The sequence below is a fragment of the Helicoverpa zea genome, chromosome 17 (genome assembly GCF_022581195.2).
Source record: "Helicoverpa zea isolate HzStark_Cry1AcR chromosome 17, ilHelZeax1.1, whole genome shotgun sequence".
Classification (NCBI taxonomy): domain Eukaryota; kingdom Metazoa; phylum Arthropoda; class Insecta; order Lepidoptera; family Noctuidae; genus Helicoverpa; species Helicoverpa zea.
This window is the reverse complement of record NC_061468.1, coordinates 1,782,504-1,795,068: the sequence shown is the minus strand read 5'-3', so window position 1 is coordinate 1,795,068 and position 12,565 is coordinate 1,782,504. Positions and strand designations below refer to the sequence as shown.

Sequence of the window (12,565 nt, the reverse complement as noted above, 5' to 3'; positions counted from 1 at the left end):
TCGATCATATCGATATTTAATTCCAGCAGGGGAGAGGAAATATTTTGATGTTTTACATTTTTTTCACGATCAGCATTGCTCGTCTTTAGACAATTAACAGATTGAAATGTTACTTTAGGGATATCAACGACATAATTATGTAAAAAGTAATCGAATTCTTATTTAGATGTGAAGTCAGAAAAATTAAGAAATAAAATATTATTAGGTACCAATTACATAATTACTTTTGATTAGTTACAAGATGAAGTATAGACAAAAAATACACCAACTTAAAATTTAGTTTCGGAATTACAGCTTTGAACTATAATAAATTGGGTATCTTTATCGTTTAATCGGCCAGACTCTACGCGCGTCCCAAATACTCGTCTCACTGCCTTTAAAATAATTAAAACAGTTGATGGCACTGTATATATAGGCTTGCCAACTATTGATAGTCACGACCACCTCTTCAATCCTCATACAAAAATTAATTAAATCCTTGAAATCTTACTTACGGAGAAATTCTGACACGCGAGGTCACACGTTCGGTAGCTCAGCCTAACAATGAGGTAGCTCTAGTTTATTATAATGACGTCAGAAGTATGTTCAGGATCGACAGCTGGTATATAATAGGTCAGGCGAGAGGCAGCATCACAGTGCACCTTCAGCTTCATCTGCAATAGGTTCAGTGAAACTACAACTACTTTACAAAATGAATCTGGTAATTAATCATTAATTTGGCACGATACTTAAGTATAGCCACTGAATAGCTGTCATATCAGTTGGTTTGGTTTTTTGGATATTTGATACTTTTAAATGGAGTGATATTCTCACCAATGGTTCCTAAATATTGTGTCAATAAACACATGCAATATAATGTAATAAGGAATAGCATCAAATTCACTTATTCACTATGTTCCACCCCAACAGTTCATAATCGCCGCTCTCGTCGCCGTGGCCGCCGCCGGTCGCTTGGAGCACCTGGAGCGCTCCTACCTCCCCCCCGATAGCAGCTCCATCAGCAGCAGCCGCTCCCTCGGCAGCCACGGCGGCTTCGGCTCGTCCAGCTCCCACGGCGCCTTCGGAGCCAGCTCCGGGTCCTTCGGCGCAGCTGGGGCTCGCCAGCAAGGTGCCTTCGCCGGCGCCACCTCCAACCAGTACCTGCCTCCTAACCACGGATCCTCAGGAGCCAACGGAGCTCCTCAGTTCGCTGGTTCTCTCCAAGGTGGGAAAATACTTTAAGTCATAACTTGATGACTTTTTGAAGTATATTTATATATTTTTAATCTGAAACGTTAACCTAACTATAATTGTTATCTTTTCTAGGTTTTGGTGGTGCCCAGAACTTCCGCAGCCAACAAAACGGTGGTCACCAAGGGGCTTCTGCTCAGCAGTATTCTGCCCCCAGCTCGCAGTACGGCGCCCCTAGCTCTCAGTACTCTGCTCCTAGCTCTCAATACTCTGCCCCTAGCTCTCAGTACTCTGCCCCTAGCTCTCAGTACTCTGCCCCCAGCTCTCAATACACCGCCCCCAGCTCCCAGTACTCCGCCCCCAGGTCCCAGTACTCTGCCGCCCCCAGCTCGCAGTACGGCGCACCCGCTGGCTCGTTCGGCCAGTCTGCCACCAGTCGTCAGTACCTCGCTCCTCGTGCCAGCTCCTCCCAGCAGTATCCTCAGCAAGCCTTCGATGAGCAGACCGGCTACCAATACTAAGTGTATTCTGTGTAAAATAGAAATGTATTAGTCAATTGAATTGTTTAATAAATTGCTGAACTGTAACTTGGTTTTTAATTTCCATAATGAAAAGGAAGAATAGTAGAAATATTTCTACTACAACATCAACCTTATTTACATCCCAACAATATTAGTTGATTTTTTTGTCAATGGTTGACAACGATAATGTGATATGAAGATACATTGCCAAGAATAAGCTTGTCATCTGAACGCACTATAGAGTTCAAAGCGCGTGCTTTATCAAAACGAGCGTTAGCCTGTGTACAGCCTGAATAAAATGTATGACTATAGTTGTAATCGCGCGTTATCAAGCCGCGCGTTGTGCGCTTGCCGTCTGAACGTACCCAAAGGGACATGAATGATTTATTTTTCAGGGAGATAGATTATGGATATGCATAAGAGTACGCGTACACTACAAACTTTTAGTCAGCCGATACTTGGTTTGGGCTCAAATTAGTTTATAGATTGATGGAAATAAGTAGACACGTAACCACAATCAGGTATTTGTATGGTACTAGCCTGAGTGAAAAATTCACTCTTTTCTAAAAAAAAAACCGACGGATTGTTAAGTCTACAGTGTGCGCGTAGGCTTTAGACTTAGTCGTGCTTAGTAAAATAAAGACAAACTAAAAAAAAAGGATCTGCTAACGATGTAGGTGTGTTTGCCGCATTAAGTTACGGACCAATAAACGTAAACGTAATGATCAGTTCGTAAATATTATTGTATCTTGCTAAACGGCATGATTTATTTTTATCACATGATTTGATTCATTTTGGAATTGCAATTTTTTTCTAAGTTTGTCACCCGATTGACCAACTTAGCAGCTGAAAATAAATAGCCTAGAATCGTCACCAGTCTTGTTTTGTATATTTTTGTTCTCTATATTAATATTTTTTAGGATCTTACTGAAGTATGAACCACCCAATAAAGACATATCCTTGTTATTTCTACATACAATCATGATGTAGGGGAACTTCAACGCTTCTTTAGTTACGAGTACTCAACTGGTCGCTTTGGTCACGCCTACGTAAGTTATTTTACGCACAAGAAGGCGGCTGACCTACCTGTTATATGGCATCACAGCTCAATATTTCAGTTTACGATGATGAAAATTGAAATGTTTCATGACCTTTGTACTATGTATATCAACATAAGAAACCTTTCAGCCACAAAAGTAAGGGAATACGGTCCGAAAAGTCTGGTCCCCAATCATGTACGTACGTATGAGCTATATATATTTATTTCTACATAAGCCGCATTAAATTTCCTAAGCTGCACTGAACATTAATTAATGGAAAAAAGTAGTGCCATTTCCATACACTTACATAGAAATATATCATCGTCCCCATTTGAGATAAACCCTCAACCTTTAGCCATCGTTTGTCCATATTTCACTCAGATCGATTCTTCAGGATGTCCGGTCACTTTAGCTCTCCTACAAAATCTTACATTTCTGATCTAATCTCCAAGAATAGCCATAGCCCTAAGGTATCTTCCATCTGACATGGTTTATCTAATGTCTTTATGACTTCGACCTTATACCATCTGCCGAAATGCTTCCGTTATTCAAGATTTATACTCCACTGCGTAATATTTATATGTTACTTTAATTTAGTAATATCTTTAATGTAGTGCAATTAAATGTTCGGTATCACGACCCAGACGGAGAAGTGGTTACTGATAATATCGACGGTTTTGATGAAACAAAGCTTATTGCTTTAGAATGGTATTAGTCAAGTTGATAATGCTGTAGACACTAAAGCAAAGATTTAAAGCTTTGCTGAAACTACCTTTTATTAAGTACATTCTTAGTTTTCATCAAGTTTCAATGAGCTGATTTTTTAAAGAACTTTGTATTATCATTACAAAATGCCATCGACTTTCATCTATCTCCAATACAGCCATGTCCACGTTTTAGTAGATATGAAAGATGCATTTCACATTTAAAGGTTATATTAAAACTGTAATGTTTTTAAGGCTGCTACGAGATCTAAAACATGAACTACAATATTTTATCAGCAATTCATATTTTTCTTCATGATAACATTAAAAGTACATTATTGCTTGAAAATTGATTTATGATAACACTCCAAAGAAAAATAAAACCTACCAAGTAGAAAACCTCTCTATATCTTTTCTAAATTCTAATCTATACATATAATAAATCTGTAAAAAAACTGTGTCTGTACATTGAATATATTAAAAAAATAATAATTGGGTGGGGTTTAGAAACAGTAATGGAGCACAAATCCAAAAAAAAAATTCTGTCTGTTTGTCTGTATGTCTGTATGTCTGTATGTCTGTATGTCTGTATGTCTGTTTGTTTGTACACGCTAATCTTCCGAACTACTGAACGGATTTCAATGATTTTTTCTTTGTTGTATCAGTATTAGGCCTGGTCAACATATAGGCTATAATTTATCTTCGAAACTTGAAGACCTGATGCAGAACTCCAACAGACCAATAAAACTATAAGAGATACAAATATGGTGCCGTGGCAAAAATTGTTTCATTTGATGAGCATTTTCAGCTGAGATTATAAATTTTAAGATCTGGAACACCTGATGTGGAACCCCAAGAGCCCAGCTTCTCTGTACCATATACAGGTATGCCGTTTTAGCAAAAGTTGTTCAATTTGATAAGCACTTTCTATTGACTTATACAAATTGAAGATCTAAAACACCTGATGTGGAACTCCAGGGGCCCAGCTAGACTATAGCATATAGAGGTATGACGTTTTAGCAAAAGTTGTTCAATCTGATAAGCACTCTCTGTTGACTTATAAAAATTGAAGATGTAAAACACCTAATGTGGAAACCCAGGAGCCCAGCTAGACTATAGCTTATAAAGATATGACGTTTTAGCAAAAGTGGTTCAATCTGATAAGCACTCTCTATTGACGTGTAAACATCGAAGATCTGGAACACCTGATGTGGAACTTCAAGAGCAATACTACACTTGAAATGTATAGAAATGAATGTTATGAAATAGGTATAGTGAATCAAAATAAGTAATTAGTCCGTCTTTTAGATAACCCTAAAATAATGGACACGCATTTTTCTTTTCTCTCTCTCACAAACAAATAATAACGAAGATACAACAACGCTTGAATTTCGTGTTAAGTCACTGCTTAGTACAAATTTTACATACCTAGACGTGGCGTCACGAGCCTCCACTCTCTAACTTTGTTGCGTTTTATCTTCATTATTATTTTGTATATCTCTTCCAGACCTCGGGACTACAGAGTTCCAAATTTTTGGGAGGCAAACGTGGGGTCGAAGCCAACACGCTGAAGCCCTTTTGAGACAACTTTAATGAAATGGTGACACAAAACCGACGATTATCCCTTTATACACTATAGAAATGAACCCAAGGACAATCCCCGGTGGACGTCGTTAAAAAAAAGACAATCCCCGGTTCTGTGCTAAACTATTGCTAACTATGGAGGAAAACTACTTGGGCTATTTTGATGGGATGTTAGTGGATGACAATGTATTAGGTACATGTAAAAACGGCAGGTGGAGACTCGCCACCTCACTTACTGTAACCAGTCACTGAATAGCAACAAGAGGGCAATAGGGACATGAGCGGCTGAAGGGTGAGGATACCTCGGCGGACTTTAAACGCGGATTACGCGCTCCCTGTGCTTACCATGAGGCACCTACCCTCCGAGCAGGGCCACTAATCCTGCTCTAGCGACTCCACTCTGGACGGCCAAGCCAAGCCAGAGGCGTGAGACCTACCCCCGTCATGGTTCACTCCGACCGGCCGGAGATGGGGGACAGTATACTCTCCCTGGAGAACTCAGTATATAAAGCCCCGCGGGGTCGCTACTCCCCGTCATCAGCCTCAGATGTCTTGCGGTGCCTATATCTCATTATTATTGTCGTTATTATCTCAAGAGCCTTTGTCCCAATTATGTTAGGGTCGACTTCCAGTCACGATGCAACTGAGTACCAGTGTTTTACAAGGAGCGACTGCCTATCTGACCTCCACAACCCGGTTACCCCTTGGTAAGACTTACTGGCTTCTGACTACCCATAACGACTGCCAAGAATGTTCAATGACAGTCGGAACCTACAGTTTAACATCCCCTCCAAATAACGGTCATTGGTATCCAAAATATACGTAGAAAGTACATACGAACTTAGAAAAGTTGCATTGGCAGGCACTTGCCAGACCTGGAATCAAAGACGCACGCTCATACTTGAGAGATTGGTTCTCTACCCACTAAACCACCACGAATTCCACTAAGTCACCACGACTTTGTCATCTATTTAATGTTTTTTTACGAAATAATACCTACGTGTAATATTTTTGCCACACACAACTTAAATGCGGTCTAATTAGAATCACTACTTTTATCCCTATGGTCACGTCTATTGCGACTATTCAGATCTTTGATTTTGCTGACCCCATAGTCGCTGGCATAAGGGACAGGATCCGCGTACGAAGTCGCGGGCAGAAGCTAGTGTTTTAAATAAACGAATTAGCTCAAGGACTGAGAAAACAATGAGCACGATGTACAGAGATACTAAAACTAATTTATATCTAAATGTTAATTGTTATGGTGCAATTACTTATCAATTACAGATTTAATTGAAAAGGCTAAAAGCTCCAACTATGGCGTGATGAGCTCATAAAGGTATGTTAGGACCATAAAGTCTAGTACCAAAAGACCAAACCATTTCTGGTCCTTTGTCTACTGAAAAAACCTTGAAAATTACAGTGAAATTTGACACACGAGGTCAATCACGTTCGGTAGCTTAAAGAGTCTCGAACTAATTACTTGGCCTATCATAACTTTGGTTTATTACTTGAGTTATAAAATGACGTCAGTACGTATGGTTCAGGATCCATAGCTGTTGGTATATAATAGGTCAGACGAGAGGCAGCATCACAGTTCAACTTGAGCTTCACCCATATTAGGTTCAGTGATCCAACAAATACTACACAAAAATGAAACTGGTAAATAACTCTGTTTTATACTACTCTTGGAAATTTCGTGGGGGTTGAATTTATGTGCGAAAATAATATTTTTATAAATCGTGTTTTAAACTTGTGTCCTGGTTTCCCAATTTGAAAGTTCAAAGAATTTTTGAAAACCTGTGGTATCCTACTACTAAAAACTATTTTCTTTCTATAGTTCGTGATCGCTGCCCTCGTCGCCGTGGCCGCTGGAGCTCGCTTGGAGCATCTTGAGCGTGCCTACCTTCCTCCCTTCGGTGCCAACGGAGGCTCAGCTCAGCTCGGCTCCCAAGGATCCTTCGGAGGTAACTCCGGAGCCTTCGGCGCAGCTGGCGCTGATCAGCAAGGTGCTTTTGCTGGCGCTACCTCCAACCAGTACCTGCCTCCTGATCACGGACCCTCGGGATCCAACGGAGCTCCTCAGTTCGCTGGTTCCCTCCAAGGTATGAAATTGTGTTTACTTGAAGAATGACTCTACAAACGTGTAATTTCAAAGTGTTACGCTATGACGATGATAAAAATTGTGTCAAAAAATCTTATGATGTTTCTTTATAAGACCTACGGCAGACTTAAACAATAAGCTGACGGTTTTTGTATGAAAGATGTATGATATGTGTATGTACGTACCTATTTACATCAGAACTGAAATGGCATACTACATAAAGCTAGATATTTAACTTTCAAACTTTTCGCAGGTTTCGGTGGTGCCCAGAACTACCGCAGCCAGCAGTACAGCGGCCAGCAACAGTACTCTGCCCCCAGCTCCCAGTACTCTGCCCCCAGCTCCCAGTACTCTGCCCCCAGCTCGCAATACGGTTCCCAGGCCCAGTTCGGTCAGCAGGCCGCCGCCAGCCGTCAGTACCTTGCTCCCCAGGCCTCCTCCCAGCAGTACCCTCAACAAGCCTTCGATGAAGAAACCGGATACCATTACTAAGTGTGCATAGTTTAGCATGTAATCTTGTAGGCCAGTGACATAATTTTTATGTGGAATAAATAGTTGTGTATAATATAAATATTGCATTTTATTGAACCCAAAAATATGAATCAGCAGGAAGATGGGTGTCACAGACAATTGATTATCATATTTGGAATAAAAGATTTTTCTGAAAGCCTGTGCTAATAGAAGTTATTGGCATTTCTAACAAGTATGAAAATCATTCGAGCACCCTGTAAACAAAACGTGAATGAGGAAGGGTTATATTCTCACGAAGATTTGATTCCTATTTATGATCAATTTAATTGTTATCATAACGACTGCTATTATTTATATGGCACATGATAGAATAACGTTAATACAGAAAAAAACGTTGGTAGAAAAACCATATATTACTAACTATTGAAGTCTGCCGAACGATTATTTAAATGTTTTAATTGATTGAAATGATGGGTACAAAGAAAAATTTTAATGTAAACGGTGTATAACGCATGGATAACGCACTAGGTACTTATTACGATGTCATAATTGCCGATGCTTCAGTTATTTTGACTCTCATTTGTTTGGTGCGATTTCAAAGCATAGTTCTGATTGACTAGATACACCTCGCATCGCCGGTTTTATTTTTTGTGTGTGTATACTTCTTTAGTCTTTGCGTGTAGGTAATTCTTTAGTACAAAACTTCACGTGTTCCATACTTTATCTGCTCGTGAAAGTTCCTTCATGAAAAGAAGCAGCGATATTTGCTAATTATTTTCTAAATAGGCCGTCGTATGACGTTGCGCCATTTCAAAATTATATCAACACGACGTTGTAAGACGTTGCTCACGCGAACGTGTTAAGGTAGACTTCAAATTAGTGTATTTAGACATAGCAGAAGAAAACTGACTATTTCTGACTCTACTCATTCTTGTTCTTAAAGTCGCTTAAATGGTCACTCTTTTCCATAAGTCCAATCTTTAATCCCGAAACCATACAGACAGACAATTCAATTTATTTACTTCTATTAATATTCAATTAAGTAACTTTACACACATGATTCTATGCTACGTTTGAATAGCGTGTCTTCACGCAATGTAATTAAATGTTCAAGATCACGACCCAGACATTGAACTGCTTGAATGAATGCTTTTCGATGAATTCAATTGGTTTTACATATATGTATGGCTATGTGGTACGGCCATATTGTGTAATATTAGGATTATGTTGCTATGGTTGCGTCAGGTGATTAATTATTATGCTTAATTATACGGTGCTTTCGGAAGAATGCAGATCTGTGTATTGAGTTCTTAGGGGTTATAGGCAAGGCAGCAAAAATATGAAAAAAAAGATACATCATCACTTGGAAAATTTTAAAAATATGTTGTAATTTTAAAGTCTATTTCCCTATTGTTTTAAACTTGACTTTTTAAATAGGGCTTCTTTATTTATATATCTATTATGTTCATAATTATGATCGGAATCTTTGTACCTCTAGTATTAATTGAAACTTAATTATAATGTAATTAAGTTTATTCAATTATCATGGGATTCTCCAAGCTATTTGTAAACACAATTTTACTGACATTAAAAACCAGAATGTTACCCTTCTATTAAAAACTATTAACATGTACCTACATATGATGATACATAAGAAGCTCTTGAGGTATAAAACAGTTTTTGCAAGAAAAGTAATCTAATATAAGAGCCCATTAGCGTGGGGTTCAAAGACCTCATCACTGTACTAGATGTGATCATCGTGAGTGGCCTAATGACATATATCGTTTGTGTTTTGTTATACTTGGGTGTTATAGTGATGTTGAACTTGACCTTGACAATGTGTAAGATATGACACATTTTGCGGTTTTACTTGCATCTTAAGGACTGCAGACAAATATTCTAGAAGAGGAAGAGATACTTTTGCATGTTGTTTTACTGCACTTTGAAATAATGATATTTATGTATCGTGGGGATTGTAGAACGGTTTGGTCTATAAAGTTCCATAGACCAACAGCAATGAGCATTACACAGTATTTTTTATTTTTTAATCATTATTTCGAGATTTGATTTGCATTGATCATCTATACATATTATAAAATGATAGGAAAGTCAAAACTGTACACTGAATATTTTTTTAAAAGAATACTTGGGGGGTGATCCATAATCGATTCTGAAACCAAATATGTAGTTTTTAGAATTTTTGTCTGTATGTCTGTTTACCTGTTTGTCTGTATGTTTGTCCCGGATAAACTCAAAAAGTACTGCATGGGTTTAAATCAAATTTTGCATGACTATTACCTGGGGGCCGGTTCAACACATAGGCTATATATTATCACGCTATCACCTACGGGGGTTGAGCAATGAACGATTAAATAAACGAAATTGGAAATTCTAAATTGCCCACGCAGACGAAGTCGCGGGCAACAGCTAGTAAAAAATAGTCAAATTCTCATTAGATAAAAAAACACTTCAAGTAATATATACAGCTTTTTATTTTACATACGTAGGTACAAACTACTCAATTGACTAACACATTTTCTTTTTGCACAGAACATGCTTAGTATTGGTAGCCGGTCTGCTCATCGAAGGCTTGCTGAGGATACTGCTGGGAGGAGCTGGCACGAGGAGCGAGGTACTGACGACTGGTGGCAGACTGGCCGAACGAGCCAGCGGGGGCACCGTACTGCGAGCTGGGGGCGGCAGAGTACTGGGACCTGGGGGCGGAGTACTGCGAGGTGGGGGCAGAGTACTGAGAGCTAGGGGCAGAGTACTGAGAAGAGGGGGCAGAGTACTGAGAGCCATGTTGACCGTTGTACTGCTGGCTGCGGAAAGAGCCCTGGGAGCCGAAACCTGGAAAAACGAAAGATAAAATATTAGGATTTTGTTAAATATTTGTCTAAGTTAAGACAATCAATTTGAGGCAAAGTTACAAAGTAAACTAACTAACTGTTGAGTAACTTAGTGAGACAGTGATTGTAATTTATCTGCACTTCAGATAAAAATATTAGGTCTTTTATTTTGATCCGTTACATCAAGATTTATAGTATTGATAGTAACAAATCAACTTAGTAGCGATAAAAACATCATAATATTTGTTTTGAAACCGCAACCGCTTTATTTATTGACATTTGAATGCAAATTATTTAATTGCTTTCAACTAGAAGATTTATTACTCAATCCAAAATATAGTCTTGATTCAACATCTCTATTTGATTAATCTCAGTCAGTCAGTCTAACCAAGGGGTATCGGGTTGCCCGGGTAACTGGGTTGAGGAGGTCAGATAGGCTCCTTGTAAAACATTGAGTACTCAGCTGAATCCAGTTAGACTGGAAGCCGACCCCAACATAGTTAAGAAAAGGCTCGGGAGACGATGATGATCTAGTAGATCTCACCTTGGAGTGAACCAGTGAACTGAGGAGCTCCGTTGGATCCGGAAGGTCCGTGGTTAGGAGGCAGGTACTGGTTGGAGGTGGCGCCGGCGAAGGCTCCTTGCTGACGAGCCCCAGCGCCGAAGGCTCCGGAGCTGGCTCCGAAGGCGCCGTGGGAGCTGGACGAGCCGAAGCTGCCGTGGCTGCCGAGGGAGCGGCCGCTGCTGATGGAGTTGCTGTCGGGTGGGAGGTAGGAGCGCTCCAGGTGCTCTAAGCGACCGGCGGCGGCCACGGCGACGAGAGCGGCGATCACGAACTGTTGGGGTGAACATCGTGGATTAGTGAATGGGATACCTAAGTCTTGTTTTTTAGAAAAAAAATATATTTTCTGGTAATTTTTAATTCGTGTGGTTAAATACTGGAAAAGTTAATAAAAATCATGTTCTATTATTTTTAAATATTTTCATTTATCAAAATTAGTTTCCTAAATTGGAGCTTGTCAAAATGTAGACTAAAATGTCAAAACATTTTCTGCAAACTTTTTTTTTCTTTATAATCAAAAATAAAGTAGGCAATAATTTGTACTAAACAAAATTAATTACCAGTTTCATTTTGTAAAGTAGTTGTTGGATGAACGTATTGCAGATGAAGCTGAAGGTGCACTGTGATGCTGCCTCTCGCCTGACCTATTATATACCAGCTGTCGATCCTGAACATACTCTGACGTCATTTATAACTAAGATAATGAGCCAAAGCTAAGATAGTACAAGTAATTAGTTCGAAGCTTTTTTGAGCTACCGAACGTGAGCGACCTCGTATGTCAAAATGTTACTGTTTTTTCAAGGATTCCATTAACGTGTATGGCAAAAAGGACCATTGGTCTTCTAGCCGTGGTATGAGTTGCTAGGCCGCGAATATGAGTGTTTTTTTCTATCATGACTCAGCGAAAATTCGACTGAATATTTTTTTTTTGGTTGAAACCTGGTGAAAATTATGAAACTCGGTACACTTTACTTTCCTTTTTTCATTTTAGATTGAAATAAAAAAAAACTAGCGTGAATGATGTTGCAATTTTTCTTTTATCTAAAGCAAACGCCAAACTTCATAATTTTTCTGTAAGATAGGGTAGAAACATAATCCAAGTACAAGCCTTTACAAGATGAGCCGCCAAGTACAGGATCTGTGACTAAGTCGAATAACTTAGTTCTATCACACCACTAGCCATTCTTTTTGTAGAAAAAGAGAATGCTGAACATTTCGAAAATCTAGGTTACCTACATCATATCAGCAAATCTGCCAAAATTAGTGCAAAAATAGTTACGCCATATAACAAAAATATCGATTACAAACGAAAGTATCGATTGTAATTGATCCATATCAAGTTTGCCTGGGTCACGGTCTAGTATACCTATTTATTTATTTGTATTGCGTGAATCATGTTTGTTTCTTGTTTTATAATTGTTTCTCATGTTAAACTAGATCAGATAAAGTTTGTGGGAGAAAGATTTTATGAGTAGATCTGACTCATTGCGTACCTACTTAGAAGGTGTGTGCCTTTTACTAATTTAACGCACCCAGATGAACGTTTGAACGGCTGGCAGG

General features: G+C 39.0%; 2 protein-coding genes across 2 annotated transcripts; one reads left to right on the top strand and one right to left on the bottom strand.

Moving 5' to 3' along the window:
- The first annotated feature begins 644 nt into the window (after positions 1 to 644).
- Positions 645 to 7,694, top strand: LOC124638472 (pupal cuticle protein 36-like). The gene is made up of 6 exons (XM_047175443.1): positions 645 to 700; positions 910 to 1,204; positions 1,306 to 1,677; positions 6,650 to 6,681; positions 6,860 to 7,124; positions 7,377 to 7,694. The coding sequence occupies exons 1-6, from the start codon at positions 692 to 694 to the stop codon at positions 7,613 to 7,615; spliced, it is 1,212 nt and encodes a 403-aa protein (XP_047031399.1). The 5' UTR covers positions 645 to 691; the 3' UTR covers positions 7,616 to 7,694.
- A 2,374-nt stretch (positions 7,695 to 10,068) lies between these two features.
- On the bottom strand, positions 10,069 to 11,623 carry LOC124638303 (pro-resilin-like). The gene is made up of 3 exons (XM_047175238.1): positions 11,566 to 11,623; positions 10,988 to 11,279; positions 10,069 to 10,444 (listed from the first exon to the last, which is right to left on the bottom strand). Exons 1-3 carry the CDS (start codon positions 11,572 to 11,574, stop codon positions 10,152 to 10,154), a joined length of 594 nt encoding a protein of 197 aa, XP_047031194.1. The 5' UTR covers positions 11,575 to 11,623; the 3' UTR covers positions 10,069 to 10,151.
- Between the last annotated feature and the right edge of the window lie 942 nt (positions 11,624 to 12,565).

Excerpts from the sequence above, each read along its gene's own strand:
- LOC124638303 (XM_047175238.1), bottom strand. Across the intron at positions 10,445-10,987 it reads GTTCACTGGTTCACTCCAAG|GTTTCGGCTCCCAGGGCTCT; the intron begins GTGAGATCTACT and ends TCGTTTTTCCAG.
- LOC124638472 (XM_047175443.1), top strand. Across the intron at positions 1,205-1,305 it reads GTTCGCTGGTTCTCTCCAAG|GTTTTGGTGGTGCCCAGAAC; the intron begins GTGGGAAAATAC and ends TATCTTTTCTAG. Across the intron at positions 6,682-6,859 it reads ACTACACAAAAATGAAACTG|TTCGTGATCGCTGCCCTCGT; the intron begins GTAAATAACTCT and ends TTCTTTCTATAG.